The sequence below is a fragment of the Fundulus heteroclitus genome, chromosome 10 (assembly GCF_011125445.2).
Source record: "Fundulus heteroclitus isolate FHET01 chromosome 10, MU-UCD_Fhet_4.1, whole genome shotgun sequence".
In the NCBI taxonomy this organism is placed as follows: domain Eukaryota; kingdom Metazoa; phylum Chordata; class Actinopteri; order Cyprinodontiformes; family Fundulidae; genus Fundulus; species Fundulus heteroclitus.
In genome coordinates, this window is record NC_046370.1 from 2,283,410 (window position 1) to 2,308,476 (window position 25,067).

A 25,067-nucleotide genomic window follows, 5' to 3' on the forward strand; every position below is an offset into this window, starting at 1 on the left:
AGCGTGGTTGTGGTGGAAGAGTGTTTAGAGTTTGCCATTAGGTCTTGAAGCGGGGCAAAGGAACCACGTCTACTTTCGCAGCTTTCAAGGCCGTCAAAGCACACCTCAGCCTGACAAAAAACATAATGAAACAGGCCACTACATGAGCTTTGAAGACGGAGGAGTTGACGTTAGAGTGACTTTCTTTTTTTTTTTTTTTTTTGGAAGCTCGAGCTGCTTCCTCGTTCGGCAGAGAGGCGAAATAGCTCAACATCCTCACAAAGAAACTTTGCTTCGCTAGGCTGCTAACTCGCAAAACGACCCAGGCAACAGCAGCAAAAAAAAGTATCACCGGCGACGGCGTTCGCACAATAAAACGTCCGCCTGTCGAGTCGAGCGGGGTAAAAAAAAAAAAAAAAAGCTTTTAATTCGCCTGAAAGTGCTCATGGCTCCGGAGAGAAGTTTGTAACGGTTCCGAGTAATCATCATCATCACCACAGGAGGAAGAGCTGCAAGCCGGGGCCCTTCCAGCTGCTGGAGCCGGGCTGCTAGTTTTTTTTTTTTTTAAGCTAGTTCGTTCAAAGTTGCCCCGGTTCGGTTGAAGGCAGACATGTCCGGCCGAAGTGGAGGTGGACATCCCCGGCCTGGCTCCCTGGGTCCGCAGCCCCTCAAGGCGACTGTTCCCTTCAGGCTGGCCAGCAAACCGCGACCCAACCGGAAGGATGGGAAGTCAGGTATGGACTCCAGCACCTGTTGGACAGGTGTCATTAAAGGGCTTCAGGCTAAATATAATCAGCAACCTGGGCTGTGAATTAGTGCTGTTATGAAAGAAAATGTCAGTCCTTAACTTTTTATAGTGAAACTTGTTGCTGTAAAAGTGATGTTTTGTGTTTTTATCCAAAATATTTTAATATTTTGTGCTTTAGGAATGATTTGGATGCAGTTTACTCCTGATTAACTGATGCTTTAAATCGTTTTCTAACCTTTTTTATATGTTCTTTTAGAAAATAATTTGATTGACCTTCTTAATTTAGCTACTTATTTAGCTCTTATCTGGACACGTACTTCAATTCTAGATCTGTTTTTATCCAAAATACTTTGTATCTTGTTTGTGATTGCACTCCCCCAGTGTAATAATAGTTTACAATTAGTGCTTTAAATCGTTTTCTAACCCTTTTTGTGTTCTTAAAAAAAAGAAAAAAAAGTAAATATAAATAAATTTAGCCACTTGAAATCTTGACATGATCTGTAATTCAGCATGTTGATGTTGGGATGGTGGAGTGGTTTAAAACCCTTTGTTTAGACTGAAAGGGGAAAAATAAGGTTGTATCAATTTACATTACACTAATGGGCTTCTAGCAGGACAATGTGAGAGAAATTAGGTATAATAACTGCTGTGATGTCACAGGTGTTCATAAACACAACTTTTTATGGTCTCTGTGATGTTTTTTTTTTTAATTTTGGGCATATAAAATAAAATAAAATATTAAGTGTGTGCATTTAGGAAGTAAACACATGTGAGTACCAAGAGTCCAGATGTCACTTTTATTAATCAACAATAGTTTATTTTTAAATACTCACTTGCCTTCTCGTATGTAAAATAAATACTTAATTTGTTCTCTAAACTGGAAACGATCTTTTTTTTTGCTCCTCAAAGTGGTCGATACCAAGGTAGAGTTAGAGTTTACTGCAGATTCACGAGACCTTTTGCTGACTTTTTAAAAGCGTGATTGTGATGTAAAAACAGGATTTCATATACATTTCGGTTTTTACCCAATATGACCAAGGCGGGGCTTAAATAGAAAACCCACACGCTTCCAATATACAATATTTACACCAAAACTTTAGAATAATAACTTGTATTTATAATAGGAAAGCAATAATTGGATATTGTATACAATAATATGCCATGTTAGTTGAAACGCTGCCTATAATGTTGATTTATGGTGGTTTTAAGAGCTTTATTGTAATATTCTGACTGTTTATAAACTGAAATTAGATGGGTAATTAGTCAGTGCATCCTCTGGTAGAAATCAGTCAGCAGCATGACTGTTTCCACTAATATCCTGCCAACTGTAATTTAACTAAAAAAAAAAAAAATGGTGTCAACTTAACATCACTGGGTGGGGTTTCTGTCGTTTGTCACACCATGACTGTCTGTTTTTATCACGACAGGCATCGTTTTTAGACATTTATAGTAGTTGTTTTTGTTTTTTTACCGAAAGATTTTTAAATTTTCTTTTTTTTTGTCCCCTCAGGGAGACAAACTAATGCAATACACTGCAAAAACACAACTAGAAATAAGAAAATTTTTCCTAAAATGAGTGTATTTGTCCTTGATTTGAGCAGGTAAATAAGATAATTTGCCAATGGAATAAGATTTTTGCACTTAAAATGGGAACAATTCATCTCAATCATCTTATTTCAAGTGCAGGATGTCTAATTATCTTATTTTAGGGGTAAAAATACTCATTCCATTGGCAGATAATCTTTACCTACTCAAATCAAGGATAAATACACTAACTTTAAGAACATTTAACTTATTTCTAGATCCATTTTTGCAGTGTAACTTTGGGTTTTTTACACCTCTGGTCCTCGGTATTCTTGCGCTTTAGGCGTCCCGCTTGCTGCCACACACCTGAATTAAATAACGGATGATTAAGAGGCCTCTGCAGCACTTGATGGCTGCAGAGCAGGTTCATGCGATCACTTCACTCAGGTGAGCTGGAACAGAGACTAGAGTCTAAAACATGCTGGACAGGGTTTCCTGGGGACTACACTGCAAAAACAAAACTAAAACTAAGTCAATTTTTCTGGAAATTAGTGTATTTGTCCTTGATTTAAGCACGTAAATAAGATGGTTTGCCAATGGAATGAGATTTTTGCGCTTAAAATAGGAACAACTCATCTCTATTATCTTATTTCAGGTGCTGTATATCTAATTATCTTAGTTTAGGGGTCAAAATACTTACTCCATTGGCAGATAATCTTATTTACCTGCTCAAATCAAAGACAAATACACTAATTTCAAGAATATTTATATATATCATTTTAGTTCCGTTTTTGCAGTCTAAACCACTGGTTTAGAAAAAAAAAAAGAGTTCTTAGCCCAAGCTGTCGTGTTTATTAAAAAGAAATTCTCAATTTGTCTGCCTTTTATTGTGTTTTTCGTAGCTGGAAAGACCAAACCGCACCAGCTGAGCTCGGGCATGAGACGGACGATGTCCCTGGACGCCATCATCGGGCCCTACTTGCAGGGCCACTGGCCGAAAGAGCCCGAAGCCCACTGCGGTCCGTCCTGCAAGGACAAATCAACCCAGGTCAGCTCCGGATGGAGAAATGTGGAAAATAACGAATGGAATGCGGCCGTTTGTCACCGTTCCATTTTTTTAAGTTTATTTGATTAATGCTCGCTGTGGAAATGTTATTGCTGGAAAGGACAGATGAGCTGAAGTCATGATGTGTATTTATTACCATGCATTTTTTTTGCAAGGCAAGAAGTTGCTCAAAGACGGTGGGTGGGTGGAAGGAAGGGGGGGGGGGGAGTGTCCGGTGTTAGCGCCGCTATTACATGGTGCGAACCACAGCCATGAGAACGGTGACTGAAGTCAGCTGATGAGGCCGTTCTGGCTGCACCCATCCTCTCTGCTCTGTGTGTGCAGGCACTTGGCTCTGCTCCTCGGTTGCCCACATCCTCCTCCCTCTCTGCTTTTTCAGTTTCTACGGCTCTTTTTTTTGCTCTTCTCGAAGTGTGACTAGAGTGTCTGTAGGTGTCAACTGTTCGAATGTGAGGTGTGGATTTGAAATAAAAGCGTGGTAATAAAGGCTAGAGGTTTTTGATGTAACGTATGATCTATTCTTGTCGTTCAAGAGCTTTATTATTATTATTATTTTTTGGCCAGAACCTAAATGTATGTGTAAATGACATGTGGTTTTGTTTCCATCGTCTGTAGACCCCAGACTCATGGGGGGAGAAGTCCCAGAGAAGGCGAGGCGGCAGCAGCGGCCACAGACGGTCAGCGTCTTGGGGCAGCACTGAGCATCTGCGAGAGGTATGGTCCTGCCTTTTATTGCTTAAAACAGTTTGCAACTGCCACATTGGGTAAACTCGGATTACTTTTTTCATTCTTGTGGCCAACCACACCGCCGCCTTCTTTACTTTACTGAGCAGTGATCTCATCTGCTGCTAGGAAACTTCCTGTTTGTCTGATTTTTCATTTATGCCTCAGATCTCGCCAAATACGAACCCCCACACACATAAATGCAAATAAAAGCTTCGTTTTTTTTTTTTAATGCATAATCAAAGTTTATTAATGCAGAAATCTGATTGCCGGTAACTTGTGTTATTTTGCAGATCACGAAACTAAAACAACAGCTGCAGCAGGGGAGCAAGCCTGCAGCGTCTGGGGCGCACGACAGAGATCGTCAGTGTTATCCTGATGGGAGCTGTAGCCTAGGAGCCACTCAGGTACTTTACCGGCATCACCAAACAAACACGGAGGCCCATAGAGGCTTCGTAATCTGCTGCTGTGGCAGTCGGCCTGCGGGGCGTGCATCGACCGGCGGCACAATGAATACGTTGGCCGTGCAACTGTTTACAGGAAGTGAATGAAATAAAACCCTAAAGCAACAGGAAGATCACTAGCATCACATGTGCTTCTGCTTCTCAAGAAGAAAAGCATAGTTCTGCTTTTTTATCGCAGCTTGTCATTTTTCTCGTGTAGTGAAGCTGCACGCTTCATTTGGTTTTTGAGGTTTGTAACCACAGTGGTTTAAAAAAAAAAAAAAAAAAACACAACAAAAAAAAGCTTCTTAGTGAAGGCCAGCAGCAAGTCTAGACTGAAATCTGAACCAGATAGCAGGTCCTTCCAAATCCATTTCCACACTCTTTATTTATTATTTTTGGGGCATACAGAGAGGAAAGCCCCAGACCCATCATATGACTACTGTCATTTAAGAGCTTAGCGCTTAGTTTATGACTGAGAAATACTATTTCTGTCTGCACAAGATTATGTGGAGCCACAAAGAAACAACGAAAGGAGCTAAATTATCAACAAATCAAATTGAAACAGAGGAAACAAGCCAACATTAGCCTAGCGCCTCAACAGACACCTTCATGTGCAAAGATCCTCAGTAGAGTTAGATGCTGGTTTACCGTATCTGCTAATCAGTTAGAAAGATTAAGTGACATGACTTTTAGGGCAAATGTAGCTTGAACTTTATAATTGCTTTCTCAAATCCAGTGCTCTTGGTGAATTTTACTTTTATCTACTTTTTTTTTTTTGTCACTAGCTCCTTTCAGATCATAGTTTTCCAATAAGCGCGCAGCAACACTAGTTACTGATCACATTTTTCTTTCTCATCATCCAAGGCAATCACGATTAAGGGTTGTGTGAGCCCTCGGTTACGTCTCTGAGATTGTGGAATCAAAAGGGTGTGGCTTAAAGCTTCAGCATTCACCTTCAGGGGATTTCCTTGGGTTTCGGGCTCTGTGTCGCGATCCTCACGCATGCTATCTAAAAACATTCACTGCTTTAAATACAAGAAAAAAAGCTGTCGTGCCCTATTTTCTGCATATTATTCATCAGATTCTGCTGATCAGCAGATTTCTCGGCGCAGAAGAACACTGGCGGGTCGTTTGACGTCTCCACCACTGAGCTATATTATACACTGGAGTGCTAATCGCCCGCTGTTAGAACGAGTCGCTGTGAAGCCACCAGCCGCCATATTGGTACTCCCTATTTTCCCCCAGTAACTAGTGAATATGTGCGCTACAGCATCGAATAACGAGGGTTTTCTCATGTTCAGGGGGGGGGGGATTAAAACTTTTAAAATGTCCAATACCATATACTTTTATGTCATGTTCTAAAACTATCAAGTACTGACAAAGTCATGTGCTGAAATATTTTGCATTTTATTCATTTAAATATATATGTATAACATTTATAAATATATAAATAACAATATACAAAAACATATATTTACATATATGTATACATATATATACATGTACAAATATTTATATATACATATATGTATATTTAATATGAATAACGTGTAAAATATTTTAGCACCTAATTTCCTAGTAGTTGATAGTGTTAGTACATCCACTGACTGTAAAATTACCTGTGAAACGTTTTCACTCAGCCAGAAAACTGCTTGTTGTTGCAACCAAATCCTATGGGATTCTGTGAGAGTAGGGAGGAGCAAGATGGCGGCCAGTGACTTCAGTTTTTCGGCAAAATCAGCACTCCAGTGTATTATATAGCTCAGTGGTGTTAGAGCTACCGCACCCTGGTGGCGGTGAAACACCCCAGTGGTCCCGGTCCGTTTTACCCTTCAGACGACCGCCACTTAACTATACTGGAGACGTAAGACTCTCGAAACAGTAAAGTATATTTCTATTATTTAATTCCCACAAGGTCAGAGAAATGGTTACAAAGTCATCAGCGCTGATGGGCTCTTGATCGGCAAGACGCGCCGACTGCTCATCACATATACATTATATAGAGATCTAGGTACACACCCACGCAAGGGCTGTACGCTTCCTGACTGTGTCATCAGTAGGGAAAATGTGTCACCACCAGGGTGCTATCTGACAGATATGTGCCAATCTTTGTGTTAGTGCTATCTAAGTGTGCCCTGTGGCTCCCAGTCAGGCTGTCTCCACCACTGATCCAAGGATATCCTTACAGACCCCCCCATGATGTGCCTAAATGACACATCATTAAGGAAGATCATCCGGACCCGGATCAGTGGTAGGACCGCCCGCAGGCTGTCCCTCTGCAAGAACAATCACATCCCCTTGTTACCCCGTAAACCTATATGTAATCAGGAGGTTCCATCCGGCTAGCACGTGGATCCCTGCCCTCCCCCCAAGGGTGGGAACGCCATTTCTCCGGTAACCTTCTGCGTAGTGTAGTGTAGTGTAGTGTAGTGAGCTAGCCCAAATCATTCTATATGTGCTTGATTAAGGAAAGAGAGAGAGAATAAACACTGCCCCTAAGCACAGCTTTAAAATCTGACTAAGCATCATGTGAATCAGTTAATGTAGACCCTAACAGTCGTCCTCTTTTCCACCTCTGTATGCTCCTTCTGTCTTCCAACCAGGCGTGGTCCTCCTCTGGAGAAGGAATGGTTATACACAGTATACAATTTGACATTCAAGCATGGCTCTAATATGGGAGGACACAAATCATTCTTTAGCCATGCCTTTCTTGCATAACACATTTAGACCTTGCGGAAATAACTTAAGTGATTTTTCTGTATATATAAATTGTTTAAAAAATCCTTCAAATTAGTGGCGTCCTTATCTCAATGTGATCAGACCAGAACCTCTTGTCTGAATGCGTTTGACCCTCTTTCTGCTCACTAATTACAGCTCTGACTTAAAATCATTAACATTTCTAGGTTTTAAAAAAATTTTGATTGGTTTTATGCTACAGAGGAGGATCCGGTTAACTCGCTTCATTTCACCTTGTGTGTCCTCCCCCATAATATTCATAATCATTTACTTCACACTGTATCTGTTCCGATTCTATTCTTAATCATGTTGACCACTGTTTAAAATAAAATAAAAAAAATCGAAGCATAAAGGATATTAGGAGAGAAGGTTTTCTCCCCTCTTAGTTCAGACATCGTTGTCTGTGGGGCTTAAAAGCCGGATCACAGTCTCCCCCTCATCGGCTCCTTTGTGCAAAGGAGCCGATGACTGAATCATCGACATCTGGTAGGCAAGAGGAGCGGCCCACCCTCTCGCAGCCTGGGCTCCCAAAGCCTTGTCCACGCACCTGAAAAACAGTGCCCGTATGCACGGCACACAACAGCAGGCACAGACAGCAAACATTGCAACAACAATGACAGAAGAAGAGAATATACTCACGAAAAAACTTCCCCACTTTCCAAACCATTTTTCCATCACCGCTGTGAATTTGTTTTCTATTCCAGAGTCAGCGTTTAGCTCCTTTGACAAAGACTGCAGGCCTCTTATTGCTTTTGTTAGGGATCCATCAGGAGCTGTGTTATTTGGGATAAAAGAACAACATGCATCGCCGATTATACTACACGCCCCTCCCACCTTTGCCAGGACCATGTCCAAAGCCAATCTATTTTGATAGGCGACTAAGGATGTGGCAGAAAGCTGTCCATGAACCGCCTCAAACCCATCTCGAGTAAGGTTCGAAAGCCTTTGTACATTATAATGTATATAATTAATTCGATCAACATTTTTGTTTGGGGTGATCCATATAAATATAGATTCAAACCCCGCTGCAACCTGATTGGCCAATTTATACTCATCGGGCACCCCACGCGGGATCCCGATTGCATCAATCCACACAGGTGAATCTTTAAACAGATCTACAGATCGTCTCCTGACATGGTTACGGGTAACATCCCCCAAGGATGCTGACCAGTCCGCTTCGGACACGACCTGGATAGGTGACAGCAGGGAAACTAAAGCACATCGGCCCCTCCAATTCACAGGCAGCCAACCCCGCAAGGTGTCACCACCGCAATACCACCACACGTCAGCCCTGTTCACCAGTAACTGTCCAGCAGTTCTAACCCCTGTCAGGTCGTAAGTAATCACACAGTATTTAGGTGACAGGCGACCAACACTAAAGTGCCCGTCTGCAGCGTTCCCATTATTAAAGCAGGTCACCTTCGTTAACATTGTCGGTTGGAAGATGGGAGGCGTAGTGTTTTGCGGGGCCACTGGAAAAATGGCATCCCATCCAGCACATCTCGAGTTCAGATTATCATTGGACATAACCTGAAGTAGGCAGTTGATATCACTTGAATTTGTCGCTGGGCTGGAACCATTGGTTGTGTATTCAAAAGCGGTTTCAGTAAGAATCAGATTTGGTCTGGCCTGTGCACATACAATGCAATTTCCCTTCTGGGCTTTGTGCGCCGCGTCCTGAATCAACAGGAGCCAGGTGTTTTTCTGGGAGTACCCTGTAGCTAATTGCAGCTGTTGTGAGTATGAAATCTTAGTGCTATCAAAAGCCCGCACACGGGCTGTCTGTACTGGGTCCTTAGCTTGATAGTTAGGGTGTTGTGAGCCCAACAGATTAAAACGTATGAGCCCTTTAGTATCTACGCCTGTGGCTTCCACCCCCAAAATAAGGTAAAACCCTTTATCCCCCTGTTTCTGACAGTTATTGAGCTGGTGTTTGCCGCAGTAATACACGTTCTTCCTAAGGTCCGTCACACTCAGTAGCAATGGATTTAACCCCATGTCTTCCCCCCCCATGGAGGTCGTGGTCAGTTGCCCCCTCATCAGGCCAATTTTCTTTTCCTGTAGTTCTTTCAAGTCACCTGATTGTGGTGCTACATACCCCCCTGGGCCAGTGTTCCAGCCCACATAACTCCATCGGGGACACCATGTGCCCCCAACAGGTGCGCCATACAGGAAGTGACACATGTAAACGTCATAACCCCTCCAAGATGTAGGGTCCTCCCCACAGTCAATGACGTCACAGAGATCGAATTGGAAAGTTACTGAGCTACCCAGAGTATAGTTTAACTCTAAGCCACCGTAATATTTGATGCAGGGATCCGACGATCTTTTCCAGACCGGCGCATCGCGCTTGGCCCTGTGCACAAACGATCTAGAATCGATCATGCGGGAGGTTGTGGTATCAAAATGAGTTTGTTCAGCATAGATTAAACCAGAAACAAAGAAAAATAAAATCAAACTAGACTGTCCTCCCCCCGATACTTTGCTGCAGCACAGCAACATTCTTACTCCTCAATGTTTTCTCCAATATCCCTCAGGTGCTTTCTGATTTCTCTGAGGTTCCTCTCTGTGGAAGGTGTGCCCTTTCTGCAGTGTGATTTGTGCCAAGATCTGCTTACCTTGGTTTCAGCTTCGTCGAGCCAAACCTTCAAACTGTAAGTGGTTGAGCTTACCACCTTAAAAGGTCCAATCCACCTGGGGTCTTTCCACGTTCTGTGGAACACTTTTCTGTATATCCACTCCCCAGGTGCAATTTGCTCCGGAGTCTCTCCCTTTGGTTCTCCAGTCAGGGCTTCCTGTGTGTTGTGAGACAAAAACTTCACAGCAGACTGCAACTGTTGGACATAATGCGTTAGCTCCTCTTGTTGTAGTTCCAAACTGGGTTCACAGCCCTGTTGGAGAGAGGAAGTGAAAGGACAGGGCATCGTCCTTCCTGTCAAAAGTTCATGGGGAGACAACCCCATGCGATCAGTGGGTGATGATCTAATTGAGAACATCACCAATGGCAGCGCAGTCAGCCATGTCATCCCAGTATCAGCACAAACTTTAGCCAACTGCTCTTTGATTGTGCGATTTGTTCTCTCCACAAGCCCCTGTGAGGCCGGATGATATGCTGACCCAAACTTCTGCTTGATCCCAAAATACTCCTCGACTTGTTTTAAGGAGTCTGAGGTGAAGTGTGTTCCGTTATCCGAACGGATGCTAAGTGGAACACCATAGCGTGGGATCAGGTCATTAATTAGCCAATTAATGACCTCTCGTGCAGATTCTGTTTTGGTGGGCGTGGCTTCAACCCACCTGGTGAAAGTATCAACACAAACAAGCAAATATCTACATCCTTTCACCCTTTTTTCTTTTCCCATGTCCACAAAATCAATAACAACCTCCTGCCAAGGTTTGCTGGGAACAGGGAATGCTCCCATTCCAACCTTCAATGTTCGTTTTGGGTTGTAATGGCAGCAAATGGAGCAAGTATTTACAAAATATTTACAAACATCTTTGATGAAAGGGTGCCACCACTTTTGGCTAATTAGCCTTAGCATTTTTTCACTGGACTGGTGGCCCCTGTGGTGCGCTTCTTCACAAAGAAGCAACAGAAGTGCAGAGGAGGCCACAAGTCTCCCATTATGTGACCTCCATACACCCGTCTGTTCATCCTGTTTTGCCCCTTTTTCAACCCATGCCTGTTTTTCCTGGGGTGCTGCAGCTTTTTGCATGTCAATGACTTCCACCAGCCCCGTGTCCCGTGCAACAACGGGGGACTGAACCATCTGTGCTTTTGCTTTTACAGTTCTTTTATAAACAGCTACTGCTTTTGCGGCCGCATCAGCAGCGTTATTCCCCATTACTATCTTTGAGGCCCCCGATTGATGACCCGCGCATTTAATGACCGCCACGCATTCAGGTTTCGTCAAGGCTTCTTTCAAGCGCAGCATGTGATCAATGTGTTTGACAGGTTTACCGGCTGTGGTTAAAAAATCAGTTCTCAACCAGTGTTTTAGGTCGACATGGACTGTTCTAACTGCGTAGGCCGAATCAGTGTAGATGTTTAATTTTTTACCTTCATGCAGTTCGCAAGCGCGGATCACAGCGATTATTTCTGCTAGCTGGGCCGACGCCGGAGGCGGGATGACCTTAGCTTCCACGGTGTGCCATGTGCCCCTTGAAAAAAGGTTGAGATCAACAGCATTGCAGATAACAGCATAGGAGGCCACGATCCCCCCTGTTGGGGTAGCGTGGCTGTGACCATCTGTAAAAACGTCAATGACACCTGGAATGGGTTCTGTTAAAACAGAAGGGAAGACATTCATTTCATCTCTCACCAGAGCTTCGCAAACGTGGGGTGAGTGGTCCGATGTGGGAGCTGCCATGTTAGATTCGGTCCCTATGTAGAAAACATTGGGTTGGAGTAGGATGTCCTGGAGCTTGCCCGTTCGCTGCCTTCCTAGTGTGAATCTGCTGCTCGAAATGTAGCTTGCTACAGTGTGATTAGTGTGAACCCTGACATCTCGTCCACGAGTGACGTAGGATGTTCCTTTTAACGCTTTAGCGATTGCACACAGAGCCCTGGTGCATGTTGGATGTCCCATCTCCACTGGTTCCAGCTTCGTACTATAGTAACACAACACTCTCCTGCCCATAGTACCAGGTTGCCACAAAACTGATGAAACAAAACCATTTTCTTCCTTCACATCTAGCTCAAACATTTTCGTTAGATCAGGGGATGCTAGTTCCGCAGCCTCATTCAGGTGTTGTTTTAAAAGAACAAGTGCCTGCTCTGCCTCACTTGTCCACACTAATGGTGCTTTCAGATGACCGTGCCCTGCCTCTGTGAGAAGTTTGCGCATGGGAGCTACAAGTGCAGTGAAGTCCGGAACATAGTTCTTGCTGTAGTTTGCTAAGCCCAAAAAGGACATCATTTCACGTACCGTGTGTGGTTTTGGGTGGGCAAGGATGCTCTGCTTGTGACTGTCTGTGATCCCCACTCCTGCTGCTGTGATAATTCTCCCCAGAAAAACGACCCTGGCACGACAGCACTGCATCTTCTCCTTGGAGACCTTGAACCCTTTAGAGTTTAACCAGGTCAAAAAATCTGCACTCAGCTGACTGATCTCTTGTTCCGTGGGGCCTGCCAAAAGGATGTCATCCATGTACTGCAGGATGCTGCACCTATCCAGCAAGGGATGGTCAAAATCCTGCATCAGCCTCTGCAACACATGATTGAAAAGCGAGGGGCTGTCCGTCAAACCCTGCGGCAGCCTGGTATAGGTATACTGCTGACCCTCAAAGGTAAAAGCAAACAGCTTCTGGCAGTCTGGATGGATCGGAACACAGAAAAAAGCGTTAGAGAGATCCATAACAGTGAACCATTTGAAGTCCCGCTCAAGGTTTGAAAGCATTGTGTAGGGGTTGGGCGTATCATAATGAGTCGATTTTAGTCCAGAGTTTATCTTCCTCAGGTCATGCACCAAGCGATAGGTTTGTTTACCATGCTTTGCAACAGGTGTGATCGGGGTGTTGTAGGGAGAGTCACAGGGAACCAAGACACCAGACGACAACAAACCGGAGATAGTACCTCTGATGCCGTCAACCTTCTCAGGCGAAAGCGGGTACTGCGGTTGGTTCACAACCTCAGCCGTGGCCATCTGTAAATGGATGGGTGAAACATCACAGCACAGGCCAACATCAAATGGTCCTCTGGACCAAACAGTGTCTGGAACAGATTTCAAAAGCTGCAATGCAATTTCAGAATCTGTGTTTTCCCTTCCGTGACTTCTGCTCCTTTTCACTCTCTCCAACTTCACACATACCTTCCCCTCATAAATGAGTTTGTAGGTGTTGCAATTTGGGCTGTATTCCATGTGAGGACTGCCCTCCACCTTCTGCCAATCTGTCGCTTCGACTGCTTTTTTCACCATGGGCCCCAGGTTTTTTGCCTGTTCCCCGTTTGCGACCTTTAAGGTGAAGTGGGGATGCATGTCTGGAGCTAGCTGATACAGCATCTGCAACTCCTCAGGTAGTTTAGCTGCAGCGGCGACCCCTTGTGGTCCTATGAAAATGTTGCACCAACTCACCCACAGCAATAATTCATCAGAGCTGTACGTGTCCTGTAGCAGCTTCATGGTCATTTCCCATGCATCCTGATATTTGTCGATGTCAAACACCTGTTCTGGGGATCTCAGATAGTTCAGCGTAACATGAAGGGGATCTGCTGGGGTAGAGTAGGGGCGGAGAGAAGTTATCCAACCGTCCCAGCGTTCTGCAACATCCGACAAAGAATTGTCAGTACAATGCAGCACATTTCCCCACCACACAAAAGCATTTTGTTCTTCAATACACGGAGTCTGGTTCATTTGATTTATGTTGGAGTTCTGAGTTCTAACAATCCTGCCATTTGGGAAAATCACATCAGTGTATGAGAAGGAGCAAACCACTGCGGCCCTTAGAGCTGCAATCAAATCACGAGCCAGCAAGTTTATAGGGCATTGTTTTTCAATCAGAAACTCATGCAAAAACACCATGTCAGAGTCATCAAAAGGGAGCACACATTCAACTGGTTTTGAAAAATAACATGTCTGGCTGTTACCGGAAAATCCCATCACTTCAGTGAATCTGCTCGAGGTTGGGAGATCAAAATTTACAGTGCTGTAACGTGCCCCAGTGTCAAGCATAAAAGGGTAACTTTCACCCTGGATAAAGATGTCAAAAATTGGGGCAGGGAACTCCTCTAAGCCTACTTCTGTAATGGAACCCCGGCACCTTCAGTACTGTGGCATCTGATCGCAATTGGGTGCCTGATGTCCATATGACTGCTGTGGGGGTGGGTTCTGAGATGTTCGCTTTTGATGTGGTGAGTGCATTGGTTTCTGCTGCCGTTGCGGGCGACCAGGGGCAGGGCACTCTCTTTCAAAATGTCCCGGCCGGCCGCAACTCCAGCACTCATCATCGTCTTGCCAATATTGGGAGCTCCTATGTGGCCTTCTTCTGTTATATCTGTACCGCTGTGTACCATTTCCAGGCATTTGTCCCCGCTGAGCCCTCTGATACATCTGATATGAGACATCTGTGAGAGAGAGATCATCCTGCTTCCCTAGAGGTCTGGAATCAGTAATCATCTGTGTTTTCCCCGCCTTAATTTCCTTCCTCTTGTCATTGTTCCTTTCTTTTTGTTCCCATAGCTGTTCACTTAGGAGCTGTTGCTGAAGTTTTTTTATCTCATTATTACCTTGCTTCTCCCCTTTATCCGCCCTCTCCAGGTGATGTATCAAGGTGGCCATCCACTGATCTAACGCCATGACTTCACCCGCAACCAGCTTCTCCATTTCTTCTTTAACAGTTCCTGTCTGGCCCTTTATCATGGCCTGCTTAAACAATTTTTGCAGCGTACTTGATAACGGATAAGATCCTGTTTGTTCTTCCCATACCTTCAGCATTCTGTCTACATATGCTTCAGCTGCCTCTCCTGTAAGACGTGTGGTGTCATTTAAGAGGTTAGAATCTGTTCTTACCGGGTAAAACGTCCTCAGCATGTCCCATAGGCGATTCGCCACCGGAGCCAACGGGGCAGCTGCTCCTAGGTTGCTGGTTTTGGCACATTCCTCGATGGTGTGTAGTTCATGTGGTTCCAAGTAAGCTGATAGACCATTTCTTGCATCCCCAATAGACAACACATGTCCGCTAAAGAGCTTCACGAACTCCATTATCCAAACATTTCCCCCTTTCCTAGGATCAGGCAGCATTGCCTTCATTTGCACGGCATCAGCACATGAGAAAGGGTTATATGTGACTGTCTGTACCTGACCTGCAGCATTATAGGTTTGGACCAATGGCATCTGAAGCTTGTGGCTTGCAGCCGATTTCGTGGGACCCGCTTCCTTACCTGAACGCAGGACGTATCTGGGACCCGATGCATCCAGTGGCTGGGAGTAGGCTGCCCTTTTCTGCAGTAGGGCGTTTGCAGGGTACATTTCATACCCCTCCCCCTTACCTTGTTCTGGTTTCTGCGTGTGGTCTCCTTCTGTGGGCACAAGTAGTTGGTCAATCAATTCTGAGCATTCCTGTATTCTACACGCCATGTTAGTCTCTTGCTCAGCTGCTTCACCAAAGTCGAGCAGTGTGTCTGATCTTATCTGCTGCGATACACTTACCTGTTCTTCCTCCTTTAACCCCCTTTTTTTTCTCCGCTGTTTGTTTTATTCGTTTGCTTTCGACATCTAGTTTTTGTAGTTGCAACTGTAGCTCCAACTTTTTTCTCTCTATTTCTATCAGCTCCTCTTGTGTTGCACTATCGCTTTTATCTGCCTTGTATGTACGTTTGCTACAGTGCGTCCCGTCAGTTTCTATGTCATCTGTGTCATCTGATACCGTGGTTTTTAGGACGTTTCTTACCGCTTGTTCTATCGTTTCCCGCAGCAGGTCCTGTTTGCGTTTATCTAACCTCTTTTCTTCATACGTCGGTTTTATATCACAGTTTAGCTGTCCCCCGCGTAGTTCTACGATAGGCATTTGCACAGTAGGGGCCGATGGAGTCACAACATGCTTAGCTTGGTACAACAATCCAGATTGCATTGTATCAACAGCACCCTTGGCAGACATGTGTGTATCAAAACAGGGAGGCTCGTGCTTACCCTTTTTCATGAAGGACGGTGGGTCCTCCACCCCCCGTAGTTGTATGCCCTGTTGTTGTTGTTGGTCGTATCCTGAAAAGCATGCGCTGAAGTAAAGTTTAGTTAGTTTTATCAAGTCTGACATTTTGATTTCCTCTTTTTGACATTTCTCTCGAGCAAAAACACTAGCACCAGCAGTTTTTTCTTGTGCCTGGACTAACCTATTTTTTAAAACATTTAAATAGTGAGTTCGCGTCGGAGCTTCTGGTGGGGGCCCCTCAAAGTCACCAAAAACCCCGTCGCCCCTCATCCTTTCGCACCACTCCTCAAATTGTTTCAGATGATGTTCAGCATCTTTGTGTGGGAAGCTTGCCACTATGCTCCCTTTTCCTGTCTCCAGCAGTGTTCTCAAAGAACACCCCTGGAGCTCATTTGCTACTGAATCCTCAGCCATTCCAGCACTCACACGTTTTGGCCAACCTGCTGGGACAGCGTCCTGTCCCCGGTCCAATGAGAGCTTATTTTTTATCCCTCAGACACCAAAACTTATTATGTTCCTATGTGCCTTATTATAGTGTTTTTACACGGCAATTTCAATGAGCCAGTGTACTCAGGATGGGCAGGTCATTTGTCACCTGAACAGGTGCACCCTTACCCTTCACTTCCACGGCTCAAAGATAGTAACGTGTCTCACACACACATACACACTCTCACACTCTCTGGCCAATCTTTTAGTTAACTCCGTACGTACCTTCGTTCTTGCTGGTTGTGTGTGTGTCCAGCTCACGGGCTTATTCCGGTCTTCCTGTTTCTAAAACAGGTCACGGTTCATAAAAAGATATCTTGAACTCACTGGCTGATTCTCTATATTCGTCTGTAATCGGGGTTTTAACAGAGCCACCCTCCGTCAAACCTCCGCATTCACACCATTGTGTATTTGCCTGGTCTTGTTCTCAATCTCATACGCGCTCGTTTTTCGAAAAGGCAGCTTTTATATTTCCGTGAAGACGAAAGATTTTATGTTAGTCCCCGCGGAAGATAAGGGGCTCTAAACCCACGTTTTCTAGGCTACACGATGTTTTAGAAGCCACGCGTAATGGCGTGTCTGTCAGAATGGCCGCTTTTATGCTAGACACAGAGGAAGACGTATTTTCCTCTGTGCCTAACAAGGGACCTCTAAACCCAATATTCTCAAGGTTCACAATATTTTCAGAAGTTTGGCCAAAACTTCCCGGACTTTCACCTCTGTGACCGCACGCAAATCCCAAATCCTTATCGATTATCGATACGTTTGCAAACAATTATCCTCAACCCTTTCTCTGCCTCTGGGAGTACAAAAGTCGGCCCTCCAGGAAGAAAAAGACACTAGGAGATGAATGAAATCTCCTTACCTTTTTTGTGCGGCCGCACGTTGTGTTTTTCTTCCGGAATGGCGTCCTGACCGAAAAAACGGAAGTTGGTACGTCGTCCTTTGGGTCCGGGTGGAAACACCAGTTTGTTAGAGCTACCGCACCCTGGTGGCGGTGAAACACCCCAGTGGTCCCGGTCCGTTTTACCCTTCAGACGACCGCCACTTAACTATACTGGAGACGTAAGACTCTCGAAACAGTAAAGTATATTTCTATTATTTAATTCCCACAAGGTCAGAGAAATGGTTACAAAGTCATCAGCGCTGATGGGCTCTTGATCGGCAAGACGCGCCGACTGCTCATCACATATACATTATATAGAGATCTAGGTACACACCCACGCAAGGGCTGTACGCTTCCTGACTGTGTCATCAGTAGGGAAAATGTGTCACCACCAGGGTGCTATCTGACAGATATGTGCCAATCTTTGTGTTAGTGCTATCTAAGTGTGCCCTGTGGCTCCCAGTCAGGCTGTCTCCACCACTGATCCAAGGATATCCTTACAGTGGTCTCCACTCTGTGCAGCTGTCTTTGTGAACAGCCTAATTCCTTCTGTAGTCCCTAGTTACGCTTTACAGGCTTCGGCTTTTATTGGTGGGTTGAAATAAATTCCCGTTCCATATTGAGACCTTTTCAGATGGAGGGAATGCTTTAAAAAAAACATGAAGATCAGAGTAATGATCTTGTTGCAGTTAAAGTTAATATTTTTGGTGGGTGAAGAAAGTTATTTAGCTTGAAAAACAATTTAGTCTGGTTTAGTGTAACATTTCTCATCAAATCTGAGTATTCATTATGCTTTAATGTCAGAAATTAGGACTTGTCACTTTGTCGGGATGACAAGTACACGCATTGAGTTTTCTTTGTTCTGGACCTTTTGACCTGCTTGGATTCGGACGTTTAAATCTGTAGTGGGAGAACTACGGTTTCAGAGCTTTTCTGGGACATGGAATAATTTATTTTAATGCTAAAGGACGCTAGCCTCGTGAGACCATCCTGATCTCGCGAGCTTTCAAGGTTTCACTCGCAGATCAGTCTGGCTACTTTCCGTTAAAGAAAATTTGGAGCCGTTCACCAAACGAACGTCCAATCAGCGTTGGCTTTGAGGCGGGTTGAGGTGTGACGCAACGAGAAGATCGACAGTTCAGTCTAAAGAACATGGCGGCTTCAGCCGATGAAACTAGCGTTAGCGTGGCTATCGAGCAAATTTTATCGGAATTACAGAGTATTTCTTCACTGAAAGAAGAGCAAAACACTGCTCTGGAGGCTTTTCTCAGAGGAAAAGATGTTTTTGCTCTTCTCCCGACTGGTTTACCTGCAGCAGCAAGAGTAGCCTAGCTTTTGGTTGTGTTTTCGTCGTCGCCGTTAGTACGTCATATGCTTCGTTGATCTGATTGGTTTATTTGGCCCGTCTATCACCAACATAGGCCAATCAGCTAACCAGTATTTTCGCCCCTTCCCAAAATTACTTCAACGGAAGGTTTCCAGATGGATATGTGGAGCAAATCCATCTGGCGGAGTCAGGTTAAAAGGATGCTGTTATTTTGGGGAACAAAAACTGGTTTCCTGCGTCGGTGCTTTACATTTTGCAGCGATTTATTTATTTTTTGTCTTTGCTGCACGGTTTCATCTCCTCGAAGTAGAGGGACGTGGGTTCGTCGTCCCGTTAATGATCCGGTTCCCCACCAAGCATCAGCTGTTGGACAGAAAGCCTCGCATTCGGTTGTAGAGAACATGTTTTAACTATTGCAGATCAGTTTAGTTTTACTTTATAGTTTTATTCCTCGCATCTTTTATGATTTCTCAAAACGTTACAGTGCATCCATTCTCCCTTTTTAGGTTTAGGATCATCAGTTGATATAAAATCTATAACCGCTAATTAAACAACAATAACTGAGTTTGCTCATACCTGTTGATGATATTCAATGGAGTAAAATTATCTTTTATTCAGTGTTTCCCCAAGAAATTCTGTCTGTCTGGCTTTCTTCCACTTAGCTTTCCAGTAATATCACAGTTTTATACAAGCAGCCATCTTCTCTCTCTTATGTTTCTGTCTCTATCGTGTAAATTTATACATGGTTATATTTTACCTGCTGTTCTCCCTTCCTCCTCCTTGATTGAATGAAAATCTTTTTAAAATCCAGATCTGCCAGAGTTTAGAATATTTCTGAGCATAACTTCATACAGTTCTAATTTTGCTACATTTGGGATCTGCTTCTGATCCATTCTGGGGTCTATCTAGCAACAAAAATGCATTTTTCCAAGAATAAAGCAGCCATCTGTTTTCAGAGATGGACTCAAGAAGGTGGATTTCTGACAGATTTTTAGTGATTTGCAACAATCAAAGCAAACTGTATTTTTGTAGGACATCTGAAAATGACCATAGAGTCGTTTACGTGTCAAGAACGTGCCGCATTGAGCGCTGATGTTTATAATAATAAAGTTTAAACAGACGTGATCGTCCTCATATCAGGCAAACGTTCTCGATATATTGACGTAATCAGGGCACCACGTGAAATAAGTCTTAGTCTGCCTTGGGAGATGTTTTTCTTGCATACAAGGATCAGCTGCACCATACCACATCTCAATATTTAATTAAAAACTCCCAGTAAAATAATAATGAATAATATTCAAGAGCAACATGAATTCATCCAGGCTTCACTTCTCCACCAATGTGCTGTTAGTGGAGTCCCTGGACTGAAATGTTCGGCTCCATCGTCATCACGCCGTCTTTGTTCATCATTTCGTTCATTCAGTTATAACTTTATACACCAACAGTAGGTTAAGGCCAAACAGGCCATAACTTTGTGTTTTCTGGTGCTCCTATAATAAACTTTACATGGCTTATTTAGCATGTTGGCGTGTTGAGATTTACAATTTTTTTTTACCTTTTTTGTATTTCTCCAAGCACTGCATCTTTTCTAAAGATTAAGCATCTGTCTTCACTCTTTTCCACTTGAATATTTTTGCTTTTTGTAGTCATGGACTTAAATTTGATTTAAAAACAACCTGATTGGCCAGATTCAGGGGCTTCCACACCTGCTGACGTCTTTCCGCCTGCTGTAGACTAGAAAACTGCCATAAATCTGGCGCAAAGCAGGCGGTCACGTCTGCTGCGTTACAAACCTTTGACCTTTTTCTGCACCTCAAGAGAACCTAAATTCAGAAGAACGTGTTTTTGTGTGCTCAGACTCAGCCGGTTCCCATCCCGCTCTCTCCCCTGTCCACCCTGGTGCCCCGACTGCGCTGCAGTGTGGAGGGCCTCAACCAGGAGCTGGAGGGCATGTTCATCAGCCCGTCTCCACCTCCGCAGCACAGGGTAGGCGCCTCCTCTGCTCCACACACACCAAACTCCAGCCCTTTTTAGAGCTGCCGTCTATTTATTTCATTTTTTTTTTTTAGACTTAGACAAACTTTATTGTCATTTTGTATGCACAGAGTGCGTACAGAATGAAATTTCGTTTGCATACAGCTTGAGAATTTCAGTGAATTGCAGTGGATTTCAGAATAAAGTAAGTTTGCAGGACATAAAGTAAAGTTTGCAGGACATAAAGTAAAGTTTGCAGGACATAAAGTAAGTTTGCAGGACATAAAGTAAGTTTGCAGGACATAAAGTAAGTTTGCAGGACATAAAGTAAGTTTGCAGGACATAAAGTAAGTTTGCAGGACATAAAGTAAGTTTGCAGGACATAAAGTAAGTTTGCAGGACATAAAGTAAGTTTGCAGGACAATAAAGTAAGTTTGCAGGATATTAAAGTAAGTTTGCAGGATAATAAAGTAAGTTTGCAGGATAATAAAGTAAAGTTTGCAGGATAATAAAGTAAAGTTTGCAGGATAATAAAGTAAGTTTGCAGGATAATAAAGTAAGTTTGCAGGATAATAAAGTAAGTTTGCAGGATAATAAAGTAAGTTTGCAGGATAATAAAGTAAGTTTGCAGGATATTAAAGTAAGTTTGCAGGATATTAAAGTAAGTTTGCAGGATATTAAAGTAAGTTTGCAGGATATTAAAGTAAGTTTGCAGGATATTAAAGTAAGTTTGCAGGATATTAAAGTAAGTTTGCAGGATAATAAAGTAAGTTTGCAGGATAATAAAGTAAGTTTGCAGGATATTAAAGTAAGTTTGCAGGATATTAAAGTAAGTTTGCTGGATAATAAAGTAAGTTTGCTGGATAATAAAGTAAGTTTGCTGGATAATAAAGTAAAGTTTGCTGGATAATAAAGTAAAGTTTGCTGGATAATAAAGTAAAGTTTGCTGGATAATAAAGTAAAGTTTGCAGGATATAAAGTAAAGTTTGCAGGATATAAAAGTAAGTTTGCAGGATAATAAAGTAAGTTTGCTGGATAATAAAGTAAAGTTTGCTGGATAATAAAGTAAAGTTTGCAGGATAATAAAGTAAGTTTGCAGGATATTAAAGTAAGTTTGCAGGATAATAAAGTAAGTTTGCAGGATAATAAAGTAAGTTTGCAGGATAATAAAGTAAGTTTGCAGGATAATAAAGTAAGTTTGCAGGATAATAAAGTAAGTTTGCAGGATAATAAAGTAAAGTTTGCAGGATAATAAAGTAAAGTTTGCAGGATAATAAAGTAAAGTTTGCAGGATAATAAAGTAAAGTTTGCAGGATAATAAAGTAAAGTTTGCAGGATAATAAAGTAAAGTTTGCAGGATAATAAAGTAAAGTTTGCAGGAAAATAAAGTAAAGTTTGCAGGATAATAAAGTAATGTTTGCAGGACATGAGTTTTCATGAGTGAAATGATTGTGAGGGCTGATATGTTCTATTTTCCGTCTCGAACAGCTACTTGAAGTCCCAGACGGTCACCGCGCTCCCGTCCCTCTGCACAGCTGCAGCAGAAATTCACAAAGCGACTGTGCCACCACACCTCTGTCCTCCTCCTCCACCTCCTCCTCTCCCTGCTCCTCCCCTCGACCCAACTCTCTAGATGCTGCTCTGGACCCTCACCAAGGCTAGTTTACTTAATGTCCTTTAGCACGTTTTTATACATTCTTCCGATGAAGCGGCGACCGACCCATAGTTTCTTTTCCGTTAAATATATCTTTCCTCTTTGTTTTCAGGCTCGGCGGAGAAACGTCCGTCGTCTCCGGTGTCCTCTCAGAGCGAGGCCGAGCTGCCTGTACCGCCACAGATGTCCTCCTCTCCGGGGCTCAACAAAAGTTTCTGCTTCCAGAGAGAGCCTCCAGAGGGCTGCGAGAAAGTCCGGGTCTGGGAGGAGTTCAGGTACGTGTTTTACTTTAATCTGCTGCTTTACCGCCTTGCTGGCAGCGTTGAGGGAGTGTACCGTACTTCTCGGACCATAATTCGCACTAAATATTCTTCCAAAGTGTGTAATATCACTCCTCCACGTCCACAGCTGTCTATCCGTCTCTGTCAGGAGGACAGAGTAGCTGGACTACGCTGCCCTGTTTCTAACATAAGGCCAAAATAAACGTAACTTTTATATTGAATTAACTTAATAGGTTTATTGTTGCTAGTGCATCAAGCTCCATGTCACATTAAAACAGTTCGATGTGAAGACGTCTTGCCTATATTTTTAGTTCTCACTCTTAAATCGAGTCTGAAAAGGTCGTTTTGTGTCCTCGGCCATCAGCTGTGGGCTCCTGCTGGTTAGGAACACTTTGATTCTCTGCAGCTTTTAGCAGAAAGGTTGAAACGGTCGGAGACGCTGAGTCAGTTTTGTAAATTGTAGTTTCCATTTTCAGGTTTATTGGGAAGTGACCGCCGTGACGTCACACGTCATTGAAGCTTATAAACAGCAATACGGACTTAGAATCGTAGCCTCATAAAGCCCCAGAAACATTGTTCTGACCCCAGGACGGCCTGCTTTCTGATTTCTCGTTGCTTTTTTCTGATGGTTCTAGTCTGGAGCCACAGAGGTGCTCGGTGGGCGGACCGTGCCGCTGTTTGGTTATTGAGAAAGTCCAATAACTGCAGCAGGATCATTGATTATATTTGTTTTCCCACCGTTCGTCTTCAGATCAAACGTAAATCACAAGCGGTTTGGTCCGAAGTTCCTAACTTATAGTCATTTAGACACACCAGTGACACCTAGTGGCAGAGGTATGGTAAGACAGAAATGGCTCCTACAGGCATAGATATTATATACGTAGACTCGTCATTGGGCGGGTTCTGCCTATGCTGCGATGCGTCAGAGCGTCCGCCATCTTAAATGTGGCAAATCTGCAGTTACTCAGTCACTTAAACAGTATCAGAGGGACTTTAATCTCTGAATGTACTTTTGTATTCGGAATATTTTTATTTTTGTAATATTACAAGTTTATTTTCGTATCCCTTTAGCTTCATTCTTCTGATTTTTATTCTCGTAAAGAATAAAAATAATTAAAATAATCTAACCTGGCCCTATTACTCCAGGAGTGAAATAATTCTGCAAACTGTGACTATTCCCTCTTAATTCTCATGACGTTTTTCTCATAACATTACCACTTTTGTGTTTTTTCTTTCTTTTTTTTTTTACTTTATTGTCCTAGGTCTTTTTTTCTCATATTATTAATTTTACCTCTTTAATACACCCCCAAAAAGTCTGTTCCTAAAGGTTCACTTGTGACACGGTTTTATGAAATAATGAAGACCACAATGTTTAGATTTAACAAATTGCAGACTCTGCGTTTTGGAAATTGTGTTTTTTTTTAAATCGCGATTATATTGAAAATGCGTTTAATTGTTCAGCCCTAGTATAAATTTGTAATTAGAAGTGAGGTTGCAGTTTCATTCCTGTTTTTCTAGATTTTAGTTTTGGTTAAGCTCTACTTCCGGTTAGAAGCGACTGCTTTTTTCAGGCCCTTTTCATGTACGTACTTTTTATTTTTTTTTATTTTGGTTTGACTGAATCTTCATTTCTGCTGCAGTATTCCACATCAACACAAGCAAGCCCTGGCCTCCTCCTGTCCGGATCCCAACAAGGTGAACTTCACCCCCCACGGAGGCTCCGCCTTCTGCCCCGTCAGCCTCCTGAAGCCCCTCCTTCCCTCCATGGACCTGTTGATCCGCGGCCTGGCCGTCTCTCCCGTCGGGAGCTGTTCCAGCCAGGGATCCGGCTCCTGCCAGGCGGCCTCCTCTGCAACCCGGGGCTCCTCTCCAGACCCGGCTGCGACCTCCGCCGTCCTGGGAGGCGGCTCGTGAGCGGGCCTCGCCGTCTTGATCGCAGCTGCAGCTCTTTTCTGTGAAAACGATGATGCAAAATGTTTATCTTGGGTGAGGAGGGGTCTTCTTGTTTCCAGTTCTAAAATAACCTGATTACACGAGTAACATTGGAGGACAGGGAGTGGAACAACACGCGGTGACACTCTACTACGGCGTGAACTGCTGGGTGTTTGTGACGAGGCCGTCAGGAATCGTTTCAAAGCTTTTTCCACTTTTTTTTTTTTTTTTTTTTTTTTTTTTAAATGTTGAAACAAAACAAAAAAAACCACAATTCTGTTTTAGGGTGAAATGTTGGAAGGTTTTAGAAACTTATTTGGGTTCTCACATATTTAACTTTATTTGTCCACTCTACTGGGAGGAAGTTGTCCAAATCAGTCAGATTGAGAACTTTTCATGTTCACAGCCCCTTTTTCTTTTTTTATAAGGCACCCCAAAGATTCCCCCTCCTAATATTTAGCGTTTTTAGCAGAAATCCTGACGGGTAGTAGAGTTTCGTTTCAACACCACAGCATAATGCTGCCAACACTATGTTTCACTGTCATTACTGTCCTCATGTGGCCCAGAGATTAATATCGTCTTCTGTGGTTTTGTGGGAGCCTGTAAGCTGGACTGGGTGTTTTTTATTTGGAGGAATTGTTTGTTGTAAACCTGATCCT

The 25,067-nt window shown here is 43.4% G+C and overlaps 1 protein-coding gene across 1 annotated transcript; it reads left to right on the plus strand.

The window, feature by feature from the left end:
- On the plus strand, positions 1-24,652 carry LOC105916111 (protein FAM117A). Its single transcript, XM_012850430.3, has 8 exons — positions 1-713; positions 3,154-3,299; positions 3,933-4,031; positions 4,334-4,447; positions 20,425-20,553; positions 22,030-22,198; positions 22,308-22,470; positions 24,117-24,652. The coding sequence occupies exons 1-8, from the start codon at positions 590-592 to the stop codon at positions 24,388-24,390; spliced, it is 1,218 nt and encodes a 405-aa protein (XP_012705884.2). The 5' UTR covers positions 1-589; the 3' UTR covers positions 24,391-24,652.
- Positions 24,653-25,067: the final 415 nt, after the last annotated feature.

What these genes read in the sequence shown, in the direction of transcription:
- LOC105916111 (XM_012850430.3), top strand. Translation starts at nt 590, where the DNA reads ATGTCCGGCCGAAGTGGAGGTGGACATCCCCGGCCTGGCTCCCTGGGT. An exon ending in GTAGCCTAGGAGCCACTCAG is followed by an intron (nt 4,448 to 20,424) that starts GTACTTTACCGG and finishes TTGTGTGCTCAG; the next exon opens with ACTCAGCCGGTTCCCATCCC. An exon ending in TGCTCTGGACCCTCACCAAG is followed by an intron (nt 22,199 to 22,307) that starts GCTAGTTTACTT and finishes CTTTGTTTTCAG; the next exon opens with GCTCGGCGGAGAAACGTCCG.